At 35.6% G+C, this 15761-nt stretch overlaps 1 protein-coding gene and 1 non-coding gene across 2 annotated transcripts; both read left to right on the forward strand.

Moving 5' to 3' along the window:
- Window positions 1-979: 979 nt before the first annotated feature.
- CBG19248 lies at window positions 980-6521 on the forward strand (the record flags this gene model as incomplete). The annotated part of the gene is made up of 14 exons (XM_045237981.1): window positions 980-988; window positions 3221-3299; window positions 3412-3488; window positions 3545-3648; window positions 4290-4363; window positions 4467-4771; window positions 4818-4959; window positions 5012-5173; window positions 5219-5339; window positions 5384-5492; window positions 5543-5621; window positions 5673-5801; window positions 6100-6262; window positions 6401-6521. The coding sequence occupies 14 exons, from the start codon at window positions 980-982 to the stop codon at window positions 6519-6521; spliced, it is 1674 nt and encodes a 557-aa protein (XP_045096728.1).
- A 9143-nt stretch (window positions 6522-15664) lies between these two features.
- CBG28304 lies at window positions 15665-15736 on the forward strand. The gene has a single exon. It is a non-coding gene (tRNA).
- Window positions 15737-15761: the final 25 nt, after the last annotated feature.

Raw genomic sequence — 15761 nt, forward strand, 5'->3', positions numbered from 1 at the left:
CGATAGGTCACAGAAAACAACAAAGTGAACTGAAATTTTAAATGAGAAGATCAGTGATCAAAATAAATACTTTTTCAATTTCGTTTTCGATTTCGATGAAAATAGAAATGACGTGGTTTCTATTCGTAGTCTTCTCAGAACAGCTACAGTTCTAGATAGGGATCAAATTACAGGGTGGCACAGTCATAAGTACCGTATTTCCTCTAATAGAAGCCCACACACACCATCCCCTTTGAGCTTAATTATCTCGAATCCTGTTTAAAATATATAAAATTGATCAACTGATAAAAAATATTTTACTATTATGATAAAAATTTTATTAGTTTACAGATTATTTATATCTTTTACAAGAATTAATTAAGCTCAAAGTTGACGGCTTCAGTGAACTTCTATTAGCGGAAATACGGTATCTTGGAAGCACGAAAATTGGTAGAAATATAATTTTTCGTTTCATTTGAAACTACTGAAGTTTTCACGGCATTTCCTTAAATCTAGGTATTGTTATGGTTGCCCAGTATTATGTTTCCTGCACACCGTTATGATTTTCACGAGATGAAACAACTTTGACAAGCGATAACTCATTCCAAAGTTGGTCTAATAATTTAAATCTTAGCTAGTTTACTGATGAATAACTTGAATAGATGTGCTCCAAAATTGAGCCCAGTACAAAGCTTTTTTCTCAAATTTTATGCTAGTACAAACTTGAATCCGTAAATTCCTAATTTCAGAAACTTCAGGAGACAACTTCAGATGTTTTCATGAACTTCTATTCAAACTATTTTCGTACTTTCAATAAAAATAAGTGATGATTCATACGTATTACTTTAATTCACATTTCCTCATATCAACATCTTCAGAGACCTAATTTTGTATCATTGATAAGAATTATGTCATGGAAATTTTGAGCGAATTTCTTCAGAAAAGTATACCTAGTTCAGCAGATTCGAGGTTCTGAAATTCTTTTACAAACTGATAAGAAATGTGGTCAGTAGGCGAAGATGGATAGAGATACTGAACAAGCACTTCTTCTTATCTCTTCTGTCTACGTCCTTCTCCTTTTCCTTCAAAACTTCCATTAGCCATTTAGCCTGTTTCATTCTCGTCCAATCGGATTACAGTCTAATCCCAAAAAAGTGTCCATTGTGAGAAAAAGTGAGAGAAGGTCTTCTTCCAACTATCGTTCTCGTTCCGAACGACTTGTTATTGTTGCATAGTGGTCGTCTTCTTTTTTCTTCTCCATCATCAGAAGACGTTGATTTCAACGGCAGGAGGCGTGTCATCTGCCCAATTCTCGGGCTGTTTCTCTGGGGTCACCGTCATCATCATCATCAAAAAAAAGAAGGAGGAGAAGGCGAGAAAAAGGAAGCGAAACGCAGAATGACAAACGAAAACGCGTAATTTTTCTCGGGGCATTTTTTTGGTTTACCGTCTCCTCGATTACCCTGTCAGGAATCACTTCCGAATAAGAAGAAGGAGAGAAGAAGAAGAAAAAGCTGCATGCAATTACCATTCTTTCAAGTATTCAACTTTTAAGACTATGATCATCTCACGGTCTTTATTTTTGAGTTTACTGTCTGTTTCGTTGGTTCTCGTTCAGTTGGTAAGCTTTTGGAATTTTTGGGATTTTAGAAATTTGTTTAACTTTGGGATCAGAGTTTCTCGGTGATTTCTAGAAGTATCAGTTTGATTGATTGTAAAATGCTGTAAAAGCTGTAAGAGAAAAGTCCCCACATTGTCAAGTTTAAGCTCAATTATCTCAGTTCTTGTGCAAGATATCAAAAATGTGTCAACTAACAAAATACTTCTGATATTATGAAAAACATTTTATCAGTCGGCAACTTTTTGATATCTTTGACAAGGAACGAGATAAATTGGGTCAAAGTTGGGTCATCCTTCTATTGCTGGTTTTTTTAAGTTTTTCAGTAACTGAAGCAGGGCTGGGCGTAAAATTATTTTTTTACGGAATCCGTAAAACGTAAAATTTCCGGATTTAAAAATCCGTAAAATTCCGTAAAATCCGTAAAACCGTAAAATTTCCAAAGTGACTGTATTTTGCAACCAAAACCTATTTTTTCAAGTTTTTGCACTTTCAGGTTTGTGATTTTGCGGAGTTTCATTTCAATAACTCGAAAATTATGCATTGTCTCACTTTTATTAAAAATCTCAAACTTCCATTTTCCAACTAGTTCGGTAAACTTTTCAAAAACCTCGGAAAAAAAACGAATTTTCTTTTTTTTTGTATTGAAATCTCAGAAAGTTACATACTTAAAATAGCGCCAAACTCAAAATAATGTTATTTTTTGCCAAAAACAGTCATTTCATTATTTTTACGGATTTTACGGATTTTACGGATACAACTTTACGGGGGTCCGTAAAATTTTACGGCTGTCCCAAAATGCCGTAAAATCCGTAAAATTCGTAAAAACCGTAAACGTAAAATCCCAGCCCTGAGCTGAAGCCTTCTCGGAAGTTGATATTTTAGTTTTTCAAAAAAGACAGTACATTAAATTTGTATCTCTGAAAAGTCGGATTAAATTCTGTTTTTCGTTTTTCTGTCGTTCTTTTCTAGGAAATGACCATTTCTATCTATGCTTCTCAATCTAAAAAATTTGATGGTCATTCTCTCCCAAGGTTCCAAAACATTCCAGTGTAATAATACTGTGTAATTCTTTCCAATTTAAGCCCCGAAGAAAAAAAGTTCGATTGAGGGAAAATTAATGTACTACTGTAACTAGGTGCGGTCAACATCAAAGAATGTTTTCTTTTTGAAAAAGTGGTTCTTCAGAAGGGATCACCATATCAAAGAAACAGATAGAATTGATTTTCAACTGATAACAAAATCAACTTGTGATTTTAATTCTATTTTTCATGACTAGTTTTTTTTTGTTTCTGCAAAGAAAATCGTAGCCTAGAGATCTGATGGCTACAAGAGAGACCCCCTTTTTCGTCAAACTATTATAACCTGAATGCCAAATTGACCTGAACTTTCTTAGAATTTTCTGTTGTGATTGGTTTTTGACTATCAAATATGTAGATTCGAGGCAGCGAAAGGGAAGAGAAGTTGAAGTTGAAAAAAAGACCTTGAACACAGGATTTTTGAATTGGAAGGAATTCTTCTATTCAAATATAATGCGGGAAAAAAGTGGCAAAAAGAAAACATGAGACATACATCGAAAAAAAAGGGAAAGGAAGCTTTTTCTACTAAAATTCAGATTTTCAGATCAGATGTCAATCATTTCGACCAGCTATCAGAGTGCGTCTGAATCGTCCCGTCTTTGATCAGGCTTCTTCGATCGTTAGTATGTTTTTTGGTCACCCGTCAGCTGGTCATCAGATGACAGTTTTGTAGTGGTTCTAGTCAGAAAAAAAGAACCTCTTCTTCTTCTCCTTTCCAATCAAATTCTTTTGCAGAAGGCCTGGTAGAGTATGAAGTGCCACGTGTCAACATACCAGCAACTCGTCAGTGTTTCCAAGAAGGATGTGTAGACGTAAGTGTTTGAAAGTGAGTTTATGAATCAAGTGAAAAACGTTTGAGTGCGTTTAGGCGCACTCATTCCGAATGTCTTCGTTCCGGCAACCCAGTTTCGTCGCGTTCGAACCGCACTTTCCGAACAAATTTCGGATCCGGGTCACCGATTTTGACTTTGTGTGAGTTCTTTTTTTCATTCAAATCATACACCAAGAATTATATATAGATTGTATTCTAAAAGTGATCGTATTTAGCAAAAAAAAACAATATAAAGTTTGAGTTCAATTATCTCGATTTTTACGGTATGATTCACTTAAAAACAAAGAAAAAAGTGTTTTTCCTTAAATGAGAGAAACCTCTAAAATAATAAGTGGTATCCGATGACTGGCGGCCGAGTTTGAGTTTCCTAGTCCCTTTTTCTAGTCGCCAGCGCACGAAAATATGGTATTGGAACTTTTCAGGGGCTGTTTTCGAATTCCTACCGATTTTCTTCGGAATTTTTTGACATTTTCGGCAATCCTATACAAACGTTTTGATAAGTTTTCAAAAAATGGACTATTACCTGAGAAAAACCGGTCGAAAATAAATAAAAAACTTTGAAAATTCGAGAAATGAAATTTTCGGGCGCTGGCCGAGGACTAGATAATTCAAGCTCGTCGCTGAGGGATAACTTTTTAAAATTTGGTTGTACAGAGATGCGTTTTTCTTAATAAGTGATTTTTTCATTTTTATGTGAATCACATTTTTTTTGCACAAAAGTAAAATATTCCCTAATTTTGTTCCGACAATTTTATTCATGTTAAACTATAATTTCTTACAGAGTAACAGGACAACTCAGCGGAACTATCACTGTGATACTGAACATTCCTATCACTGGAAACGTTGTGGTTACAGGTGTGTGTGTTTTGTTCATCATAAAAAAAACAAACTGGTTGAAGGAGGGCAATTAGAATCCAAAGTTGCAATATTATACTTTTCAAACCAATTGAAAATTCAGGAAGGAGTATTGGAGTCAGTGCACTTTTGGATCTTCAGAAAACTGTGAACGATCAACCGTATTTGAGATTCAATGAATGTAAAATTGAAAATGGAATCGTGTCAACAAGAGTTGCGAATATGGGTCTACTCACTGATACAATTAACCAGAAGTTTGGGAATGTTCTATCAGGACAATCGAAAATTCAACTGGAAGAAGCGATATGTGAACATATGAATCGATTGACGCAACAGCATTTCTCCACGAGACTGGCCAGAATTCCAAGATCTCTTTCGGCAAAGGAATTGTTAGAAATTATCATTACGGTAGGGAATCTGAAACTGAGACTTCGGTTAAAACTGAAAAGTTCAGAACAATGTGAAAAAGAGTGCGACCTCTACAGCTACAAACTTTGCCACGTTGGTCCGCCAGAAGAGAGCGACCACGACGTCAGATGACTACTATGACGATATTGAGAAAACAGAAGGAAAGCCAGCAAAACCAACTCCGAATAGTACTGGATTTAAAGAATTTTGAGAACATTGAAATTAAAATTTCATTTTCAGTTCCCCTGCGAAAAATCAACCTATCTCGTGATGACGTCATCAACTTCTTTAACATTGAACGTCTCTCTCACATTCTGATTGATCTTACTCTTCTGGATGCTGCGTCCACGTCTTCAGATTTTTCACTGGGAATTTCTGGAAATGTTTTCAGTTCTCGATCGCGTAAGTTTCCTGTTTACTTCCTGACATCTGGAATTGCTTTTCCAGAAGGTTCATCTCCGTATCAAGCGCCATATCCATTCAGAATTCCACAGAACACAAACAGAAGAATGGTTGAAGTTGTGGTGTCTCAGTACTCTTTGAATAGTTTACTATTCCAAGCTCACAGGTTTGCCGAATCAAAATTAGATCCCTCAAATCGACCTAATTCAGAACCAACTCTCTGATATTCCATGTGGATTCTAAAACTCCGGGAATCGGAAATCTGCTTGAAACCAGCTGTACAATAGATGAAGTTTGTATTGCAGATGAGATCACCAAGGTTCGTCATGTTCGTCTTTTTTGAAAAAAATATTTTTTTTTCATTTTTAGATCAAAACCGTTTATCCAAACAGACGATTGGAATTGATCATTAGATCAGCTGCTCCACCAACTGTCACTGTTAACACTGGTAGGGACTATTCGCATGAAAATTTCTCTATTTTTTAACGAATTTTTTTAGATTCCATGACGGTTTCAATGAATGGAAGATGCATATTCTTCCTGGAGGGAACTCGCCAAAAAATTGGAGTGATTCCTTTCAACACCGTTATTCTGGTTAATATGAAGACCATTGGAGGAAAGCTGACAGGTTAGAAAATTTCGATTTGACTTGAATTTAATTTTCTAGACTTGAGTTTAAAAGAGGTGGACCGGATAATTTTCGGAGTTTTTTGGGTCTAGGGTTTGCATTCTGACTTAACGGTGTACAATGCGTACAGCAATCGGGCGCTCGCTCTAACTTCGCCCGCGTAGCTCAGCTGGTAGCGGCGCCGCACCTTCAATATTCGTCCCACAAGTTCAACTTCTTGAGGAGCTTATATGAATCAAATTTCAAAAAAAATTGTATTTTTCATTTTCCCTCACCTTTAAAGAACTTTGGTTTGCAGGATCGGTAACCATCCAATCACTAGATTTTACTCCTGGAGTAGATTTCTTGGCATTGTCAGTATCCGATTTGGATGGATTGAGAAGAACTACAAAGTCCGCTCTTCAAAACTTTATAAGCTCTGCTACAGCTGATGGCTTCACACTTTCCACAGCTTCTATGCAGTAAGTTTCGTTTGATGAATGAAAACGGTTCCACCATAGAGAAATAGTATAGTAGCTACTGTCCTAGGACAGAACACGTTTTTACTTTTTTATGCTTTGGTCAAAACTACTAGATATGTAAAGAAAATGAAATTTCAGCTCACCACTTCGCCTATCCCATCCAGAAGTTTCTCTTCTCCCAAATGCACTTCTTCTCCAGGCAGATGTGGATCTCTACAGAACATTATATTCCGCCAGAAAATCAAGAAAATCGGCTTGAAAATTAATATCTAGAAAATGGGTTATCGAAATCCAAAACGGGTACTTTTTCATCTGGTTTCAAATGTTAGAATCATCAATCTATCTCATGTTTTATCATTGCTCCCGAACGATTCATTTTTGCCACAAAAATAAATATAAATAAAAAACATTTTTCCCAAGTCAATGGATCAGCAGATGTATCAGATAATATCAAGTTTCATCGAAAATAGAAAATAGAAATGATGCTGGATCCCAAAAATAGATTGAGACATTTTTTGTGTGAAATAATGTCGTCATTGTTGAGGCTAAAGTGATAGGCGAAAATAGTCAAATTTCAGTTTACATGAAGGCGGACAATCTCGGCTGTCGGCGCCAATACTTGGCCAGACCTCCCACAAGTTTAGCACAAGTCTCCGAGCACATTACTCTATGTATTAGCTAAGACTTGTGGGAGGCTTGTGCAAGACTTGTGGAAATCTTGTCCTACACTTGTGTGTGGCTTTGTGTGTTTTCATTGAAACCTGTTGTTCTGTTGTGATTGTATTCAAAATTAGAATATACTACAACATTTTATTAGAACACTACACAAAACGAATAATGAAAAAAAAATTAATTAAAATCACAAAAAATTTACACCTTTTCGTTTCCTTTTCTTTGAAATCCGTTGAAATTCATCGACAATGACAGTGTAATCGCATCTAGTCGAGTCATCTCATTTTCTCAATTTTTGCTTTGTATTTTGAAGTATCCTTTAGATGAGGACATTACGATCCAATTTCTTGCATCTGAAATACAAACGATAATTTTAAAAATTCTCAGTCTTTGAACTAATACCATCACTTCCTTTTCGAAAAATTTTCACAGTTGTGGTTTCGACATTACTGACTTTCGAATAACAAACATTTACATAATGTGCAGTGCGAATAACTTACTCTTTACATAGTTCGAGTTGTCTTCAAATACTTAAAAAAAACCTCATTCCTGTGAGTTCCAAGCATTATGTTTTACTGAAATCGTGTTCATTTTCCACTGCGACACTCTGCACATGCACAATTTTGAAGAAACTCTGAATCGTTTTCATAGCGTTTTCAAACTCCATGAAAAATGTGTGACACCTTCAAAAAGAGATCCTTTGTCGACTAAACAACAGTTTTGATGCAGAATTTTTAGGTGGAATTTTGCAGAAAATTAACTTTTTTCATCCTCTGTCTCCTGTGTTTTTGTGAGGCGAAATTCTGTATATTCAAGTGTTCGAATTCTGTAATATTGAACTGTTCAAACCTGAATATCTCTTCATAATAACTCACGATATGCTCACGATGTGCTCACGACTCGCAGATTTATCGTTTTTCGGTTTTGCCTTTTTGAGTTGAAGTTGAATGTTTTGTCATGTTGAAAGTTACACCATTCGAAACTTCAAAATTTCTTATACCAAAAACATTGAAATACCTTCATAAAAATTCAAAAGTTGATGAAAATAGTAGAAAAATAGGTAAAACCAGAAAATAAATTGAATATTAAATGATGAGTCCGAAGGTAAAAAATCAAAAATCAGAATTGGCCACGACTTGTAGCCTTCCGACTATGGGCCAAGACTTGTGGAAGCCATCACAACGGCTCATGGAGGCGCATACTTTGGCCAAGGCTTGGGGGAGGCTTGGCCAACACTTGTAAAATCATGAAATTTGGCCAAGTATTGGCACCCGCAGCCGAGATTATCCGGTATGATCAATACGGGTATCTTTAGACATAAGTGTATTGGAAGCACGAAAATTGGTAGAAATATAATTTTGCGTTTGATTCAAAGCCATTGAAATTTTCAAAGCGATTCTTCAAGTCTGTGTATTGTTATGATTGTCCAAAGATGAGCAGAGTAATGTTTCTTGTGATTTTAATGAGATGAAGCATCTTTGACAAACGATAACTCAGCACAAAGTTGTTAAAATGGTTTGAAATTGGATCAGTTTACTAATGAATTATTTGAATTTTCGAAATCTGAATTTGAGCCCCGTACAACGATTCACTCAAATTTTATGGGTCTCGGTAACCATTTATAAAGATCAACATCAATTTTAAAGTGCGTCGCTTCAAAAAATTCCTCTTCTCCAGAAAGCTCTTCAGAATTCTCGTGGTTCCATACTACATTACTCCCACACCTACAACGTGATGAATTGAGTATGAATTGCCTATTAGCTCCTTTTCTTGGTTCAAATTGTATATTTGGTTTCTTGGACTTTTTTGTGCTTCCGTAAGGATATCTATTACACTTGTGTTATGTGATCGGTTCGTTTTTTATGTGTTTGCTGGTCGTTACTTACTAGCTTGTGCTCATTAGACAATGTCTCGTTAGTTTCCAAAAAAAAGTTCTTGCAACGAAAACTTTTTCTTCCAATATTCTCAGAAACATATATTTTCATTTTTTAATCATAGTCTTTTGTTGTCTTTCAGCAGGATTTGCAAGATGAGCCAAGTTTGCATTGGGCTAATCCAGATTTTGAATATACCGAACGAGGTTATATATCCTTGTTTCCGGATTATATGACACACTAGTTTTCGAATCGAAATCCCTCATTTTCTTCTATATTTGTATTGTCTGGATTACTATGAAGTTATTACTCATCAGTTTTTTCTTAATACCAATTCATTGGAATTGAATTGGAGTGTGTGGGAACACCGAATAATATTTTTTATTATGATTGTCTAATGAAAATGATCAATGAGTTAATTTCTCAATTATTGTATTGTGTATTTCAAGAAAAATATTGTACTTCTGTGAATAGAAAAATATATTCATTTATTAAGAAAGTAGACAAACTGCCCGTGGGGGAAATACTCTCATTCACCCACGTTTTCTAAATTTGTGTGTATTGCTCGTTTCCGCGAATCTGAATTTCTTTCAAAGATTCATCTGATCTCTCTCCTTTCATCACCATATACTGAGAGGGTGTCAAAGGTCGGGCATTGAATTACACAGAAAAAAGAAAAGCAAAAGAAGAAGATGTCTCGTTATCTCTGCGCATCTCAATCTCGAGTTTTCGTGTCATAAGTAGATTTAAGATTTAAGGGGCCTAGAATAAGGATGAGAGGATAGCGAAAAAAAGAAGAAGAAGCCGAGGCCGAAACCTGATTGGACACGGGGGCATTTGCTCTCATAGCACCTCCTCAGCGGGTTCATCGAAATCTTTGATTTCTTCTCCTTTTCAAGGCTTCCTTCTTCTTCAAGCCATATTCTATTGATCATAATTCAAGAATGACGTGGAGAATCTGTGTTCTAATTAATTTCCAAGTAGGGAGTGTTTTTAAAACAGAGCAGTTTAATTGAAGAAGACCCATACATTTCAAAATCTACGTCATGAAGAAATTCTGATAAGTTCATGACATTTATATGATTCGATCATCGAAAAAGTCTTACGAGTCTGAAGCGTAGAATCTAGATGATTGATTTTCGTAAGTCAAAATATTTCCCCGAGTTTCGGAAAATCACCTTAAACCTTTTATAGAAGGGTCCCTAACCTTTGACTATGAGCTAATTTTTCTCGGTTCCTGTCAGAGATATAAATAAGCTGTCAACTGATGAAACACTGTTGATGATAAACAATTTATTAGTTGGCAACTTTTTTATACCTTTCATAGGAACCGAGAAAAATTGACTCAAAGTTCACCGTGTTCTATCACAGGTTTTAGGGTAATTGTGAAATGAATAAAAATCCTAGCAATCCCCCAATATCATTTTTCTAATGTCTAATTTTTCGGATTTTTAATACGAATTTCCTGAATTTTGCATTCGTTGATCGGTCTATTCTGAACTAGCTGCTCATCCAGTCGATTACGTCTTCTATCAAATGACATATATTTCGTTTCCCAAAAAGAAATAGTGCCTGAGAATTCAGATGCAGTTCCTATGTCCCATTTATCACACATTACTTTGTCTATTCCTCTTCTCCTCCTCCTCCTTGTCCATCCGTATTACTACTATGCTCATTTCTGATTCTCGTGATAAAACGAAAGCACAGAAAATAGTGAGAGTAGTGAGAAGTGTTGTAGGTCGAACTTAATCCTTTTCTTCTTTCTCAGTTTCTTACTCATTCTTCTCGTTTTTTTCCACTTTTTTTCTGAGAAATTTAATTGACCTGTTTGGTTTTGGTTTATTGTATTTTTAAAGGAGATTTTTCATAGTTCTTATGAATTCAGGGTATGCATTCTGACATACCGTACAGCTATCGTGCCCGCTTTTATATATTCTATCGGGCAGCCGAGCTTCGCTCACGTGGCTCAGTCGGTAGCGGCGTTTCACCTCGAGCCTTGAGCCCACAAGTTCAACTCCTCGAGAGGCTTATATGAACAAAGCGGGTTTTCGTATTTTTTTTCCTTTTCTGAGCAAGTATATAGAATTCTTCTAATCCATTCTGCCCCGTTCCTTCTATTTCTGAAAAAGCTATCAATGCTGAATCTTCATCTTCTACTTCTCCAAAAAAGAGAATAACAGAATGATTAACCTTCTCCCCTCAAAACTGCCAAATCTCTTTTTCTTCTTCTTCTTCTCATTTCTTTTCCTTTTTTCTCTTATCAGAAGAGTATCTCCATTGGCAACGCCGGGGAGGTATAGAGAAAAAAGAACATTAACACACATTTTTGGAAGAAGCCCTCCCGTCTCCTATCCAGTTAATCATCTGTTCATCTGCCACGTCATCGTGCTTCTAGAGTAGAGTGTCAAGATTCACACGCATCTCGCATTCTTCCCCTTCTTCCCCGCCCCGGCTGCTTCCCGATCATTCCTTTTATTCGTCGTTGGATTGAGTTTCCTTTAGGAATCTTTTTTTCTCATTTCGTCCCATTTTTCTTCTCCGAAACCAATCATCACAAAACGGCTCCAAATATAGTGTGTCTGAAAAAAAATAAAAGAAGAGTTGCCAGTTCATCTGGATCATTTTGTTTAGACTTTGTTTAGTTTTGTTTAGACTTGAGATGGACCATTCTCAATTTGATTAGAAGATAAATATCTTGTTTTCTTCTTTTTCTTCTTGAAAGACCATTCTTTTTTTGGGTACAAAAAGTTTTTAAAAAATTAATTTTGTCCTAATCTTCTTTCTTAAACACTATGAAAGTATACCTAAAACCTGCAATGGAAGTGCCCCCATACTGTCAAGTTTGAGCTACTTTTTCTTGGCTTCTATGCAAGATATCGAATATGTGTCAACTAATAAAACATTTCTGATATTATGATGAACAATTTATCAGTTGACTACTTTTTTTTTACAGGAACCGAGAAAAATCGGCTCAAATTTGGAGCACACACTCTAATGCAGAAGGTAACCCTATAATTGCATTTTGAGCTCAATTATCTCAATTTTTATAAGAGATAGCAAAAATGTTGTCAATTGATGAAATGTTTGTCATAATATCAGCCACATTTCAACAGACCACTTTTTGATATCTTTGACAGGAACCGAGATAAATTGGCTCAAAGATAAACTTATCATTGTGCTCTTAATCGAGTTTTCCTTTTCAGTTCCATTTCCCGTTTCACTATCGAAACTCGTTCTTTTTTTTCTAAAATTTATTCAGTATTCCCTTCTATCACAGGTTCTACAGTATACTAACGTTGACGTGGTAGAACCCACCTTTTGATATCTTTGAAAGGAACCGAGAAAAATCGTCTCAAAGTTGAAAGTTGAGTGGCTCTCTTTTGCATATTTTACAGCAGCTAAGTTTAAGATAAACCCCAAAAACTCTGAATTCCCAAAACCACAAACTTTCTGAACTTTTTTGGAACATCCTACTGTACCTCATTCCCATGTTCTTATCCTTATTCTGCGTAATTCTTAAGAACACTTCAGCCCTTTTCTTTCCCTGAGGCAATCTGTAAACGTGCACCTTCCAAAAATTGCTTTTAGCAGCTTAATCTATTTTTGAAACTTTTCTGTTTTACTTCCAATCCATTTACTTTTCACTCTTTTTTCCAAAAACCTCACAGTAATTTTAGTAAAGCACACAGAACATCGTCTTATTGAATATTCAATGATCGCTTGACATCTTCTTCTTCTATCTCTCAAGTTGAAAAATAAAAAAAAGAAGGTGGGGAAGAAGAAGCAGAAGGTGTTTATTTTTTTGAGATTCGGCACGTCTCAAAGGTATTATAGTAGTTGGAATTCAAATAGAGACTTCATTCTCTAAAAGCAATAATACGGCAAATTGAGCACTTCTAATAACAAGAAAGATAATAATAAATTCACCTAAATTGTCTCTTTCCTCTCTCGTCTTCTTGTTTCTCTTGTGGTACATGCAAAGTTTAATAAATTCTCAGAAGATGAAAGTCCACTTCTTGGGTTACACTGAAATTCCCCGAGATTCTAGTTATGGACCAGATAGAACTACTAGAAAATTCAAATAGGTTGAAGATTGAGATGTTTCAAAATTTTCAAGTAGTTTTCGAAATTCCAACGCAGTCTCGTGACATGCAGTGAGTCAATCTGAAAAGCTTGAGTAGCGTAAAACCTGTAATAGAAGGGCCTTCTAACTTTGAGCCAATTTATCTCATATCCTGTTAAGATATAAAAAAGTTGTCAACTGATAAATTGTTTATCATGAAATCGGCAACATTTTATCAGTCGGCAAAATTTTGATATCTTGTATAGGAATTGAGATAATTGAGCTCAAGCTTGACAGTATGGGAGCCCTTCTATTACAGGTTTCACGGTACACTGAGTCAGCTCCACATTTTCCATTGAGTTATATAACCGTTCTTTGACCTGCTTCTTTATCTTCCCAATTGTCAAAATTTTTCCCTCTCTTTTACTGCGAACCCATCTTTTTGTCTTCTGCAATGAATGAGAAATTGAAATTGGATGAAGAAGAAAAAGGAGGAAGGACCAAAAATGTGTGACACATTTTTCGGGGAAGCATTTGCAGCTATAAAATGATGTCAAGACACATAGAATTGCGACTTAACTTTGTTATATTCTCAGAACACCTACAGTAGTCTTCCAATTATAGAAAATTTGTTTTTACCTACTTCTTTTTTCTTCAATAATGAAAGACTAATTGATAGGAAGAACTGCTTTTTCTTTTCATTTTTCTTTTTTTTCCACAATTTGTCATCCCAGAGATCACAGTTCATAATAACGGACCCTCTTGATAAATATGTTGACTGTTCGAAGGAGGAAATAACTAGTTTTTTGGGTTTGCCGGAAAATAAAATCATGCTCTTTGGGGGTGAGAACACTCCAAGAAAAAGGTCAAAGATCCATGAACTGAGAGCATCAAAAAACGTTGGGAAGACCTTGTATCCAATTTTAGCAAACCACTATGTTCACTATGAAACAGTTTGTAATCTATTTTATAATATTTTTTGTGCCTTGTGATATCTTGACAATTCATTCTTAGAATATTTACTCTGGAAGGAATCTGCTCGTGCTTTGTGACGAAATGAAATGACCTTTACTGGAAATATTAAAGTCTTCTGCTTTTTCTTCTTTTCTAAATCACATATTTAAACTTTTGATTCCAGTTCCGTAAAAGCTTTTGAGTTACCGTAAAACCTGCACACAGGTTTTACGTAGTCAAAAATGTTTGTCAAGTTTGAGCCCAAATATCTTAATTCCTGTGCAAGATATCAAAAATTTGTCAACTAATAAATTTTATAATGTTTTGATAAACAATTCATCACTTGACAACTTTTTGATATCTTTGACAGGAACCGAGATAAATTGGCTCAAAGTTAAACTTATCATTGTGCTCTTAATCAAGTGTTCCTTATCAGTTCCATTTCCCGTTCCACTATAAAAACTCGTTCTTTTTTCTAAAATTTATTCGGTATTCAAAAAGTTCCTGTTCACTAATCCCATTTTTCTTCTTTATCCACATATGTTCATGTTCCTTTAAATCAAAATGAATAACCAGAACTGATTGTATAGAGATCTGTGTAGTGCCCTTCTTTTTACTCGTGTTCCAACACACTCCCTCCATCTCACTGTTCTTTTATTTTCAAATTCTATTTTCAAGAATACTTCACGTCTTCATCTTTCACATCTTCTTTTTCGTTCCCGACATCTTCACCTGCCCCCTTCTTCTGATTCTTCTTCTCAAAATCTTGAAACTCAATTTTCGCCTTTGAAGTAAAAGAAGAAGAAGAAGAAGACGTGACATCTGAATTCTCTCTCACTCCTTCCATTTACATCTTGAGAAATTTCTGAACTTTTTGACCCAATTTTTGGAATCTTACACGTCATTTCGTACCTGCATCGTGCAAAAGTAGAAATTCAACCCCTATTAACGTATCCTTGAGTAGCCACGAGGAGTTTAGACTCCACTCAAATTTTGTAGGAGTTGAGAAAATGTGTCAACTAAAAGAATCTGCCAGTTCGGGTTCCGCCAAATTGGTATACCGTAACACCTGTAATAGAAGGGCACCTTAACTTTTTACTTTGAGCCAATTTATCTGGGTCCCTGTAGAAGAAATCAAAATTGTCTCAACTAACAAAACACTTCTGATAATATAATGAACATTTTGTCAGTTGACCACTTTTTGATATCTGTTACAGGAAACGAGTTATATAGTGTCAAAGTTGAAGTATAGAGGGGCCCTATATTGGAGCGTTTACGGTAGGCTAAGAACCTACAAAAACCCTTTATACTGGGAATCGGAATTTCAAAAAACCTCTCGTCTTTTTGATCTATTCAATTCTCTTTTTATTGAGCACAAAATTTGCATAAAATTGAATTCCTCTATTTTTGACTTCTCCCAGAGCAAAAAATGCTTGGGGGACTACTTTTTTTTCAGAAAAGTTGGAAAAAAAAATTCAAACATCTTTTAAAAATTTTCCCTACTATGATATTATATTTTCCCGAATTCTCCTTCATCCTTCTCCTTTTTCTCAGTTTTCATTTTTCCGACAAATATCAAAGTCCAATACGGACCATCCGAATGCTTGCTGGTCCGTAAAAACATATGTTTCTCCATTTTCCCTCCTCCTTTTTACACCCATTTTTGACTCAAAAACTGAAATCCCTCTTCGCAAACATCATAAATTTGAACATTCTTGACGCCCCTCCCCTAAATGTGCCCCTAGAGAAAAACGAACGAACTGCGGCGCCTCTCATTCTCTCCGTCTCTTTTTTTCGCCTATCTTTTCTTATGGTCATTTTCCTTTTCATCTTCTTGTCGGGGGTATAGCTCAGGGGTAGAGCGCTCCCTTCGCATGGGAGAAGTCTGGGGTTCAATTCCCCATACCTCCAAATCTCTTTTTTAAATTTTTTGTTG

The sequence above is a fragment of the Caenorhabditis briggsae genome (assembly GCF_000004555.2).
Source record: "Caenorhabditis briggsae complete genome, chrV, whole genome shotgun sequence".
In the NCBI taxonomy this organism is placed as follows: Eukaryota; Metazoa; Nematoda; class Chromadorea; order Rhabditida; family Rhabditidae; genus Caenorhabditis; species Caenorhabditis briggsae.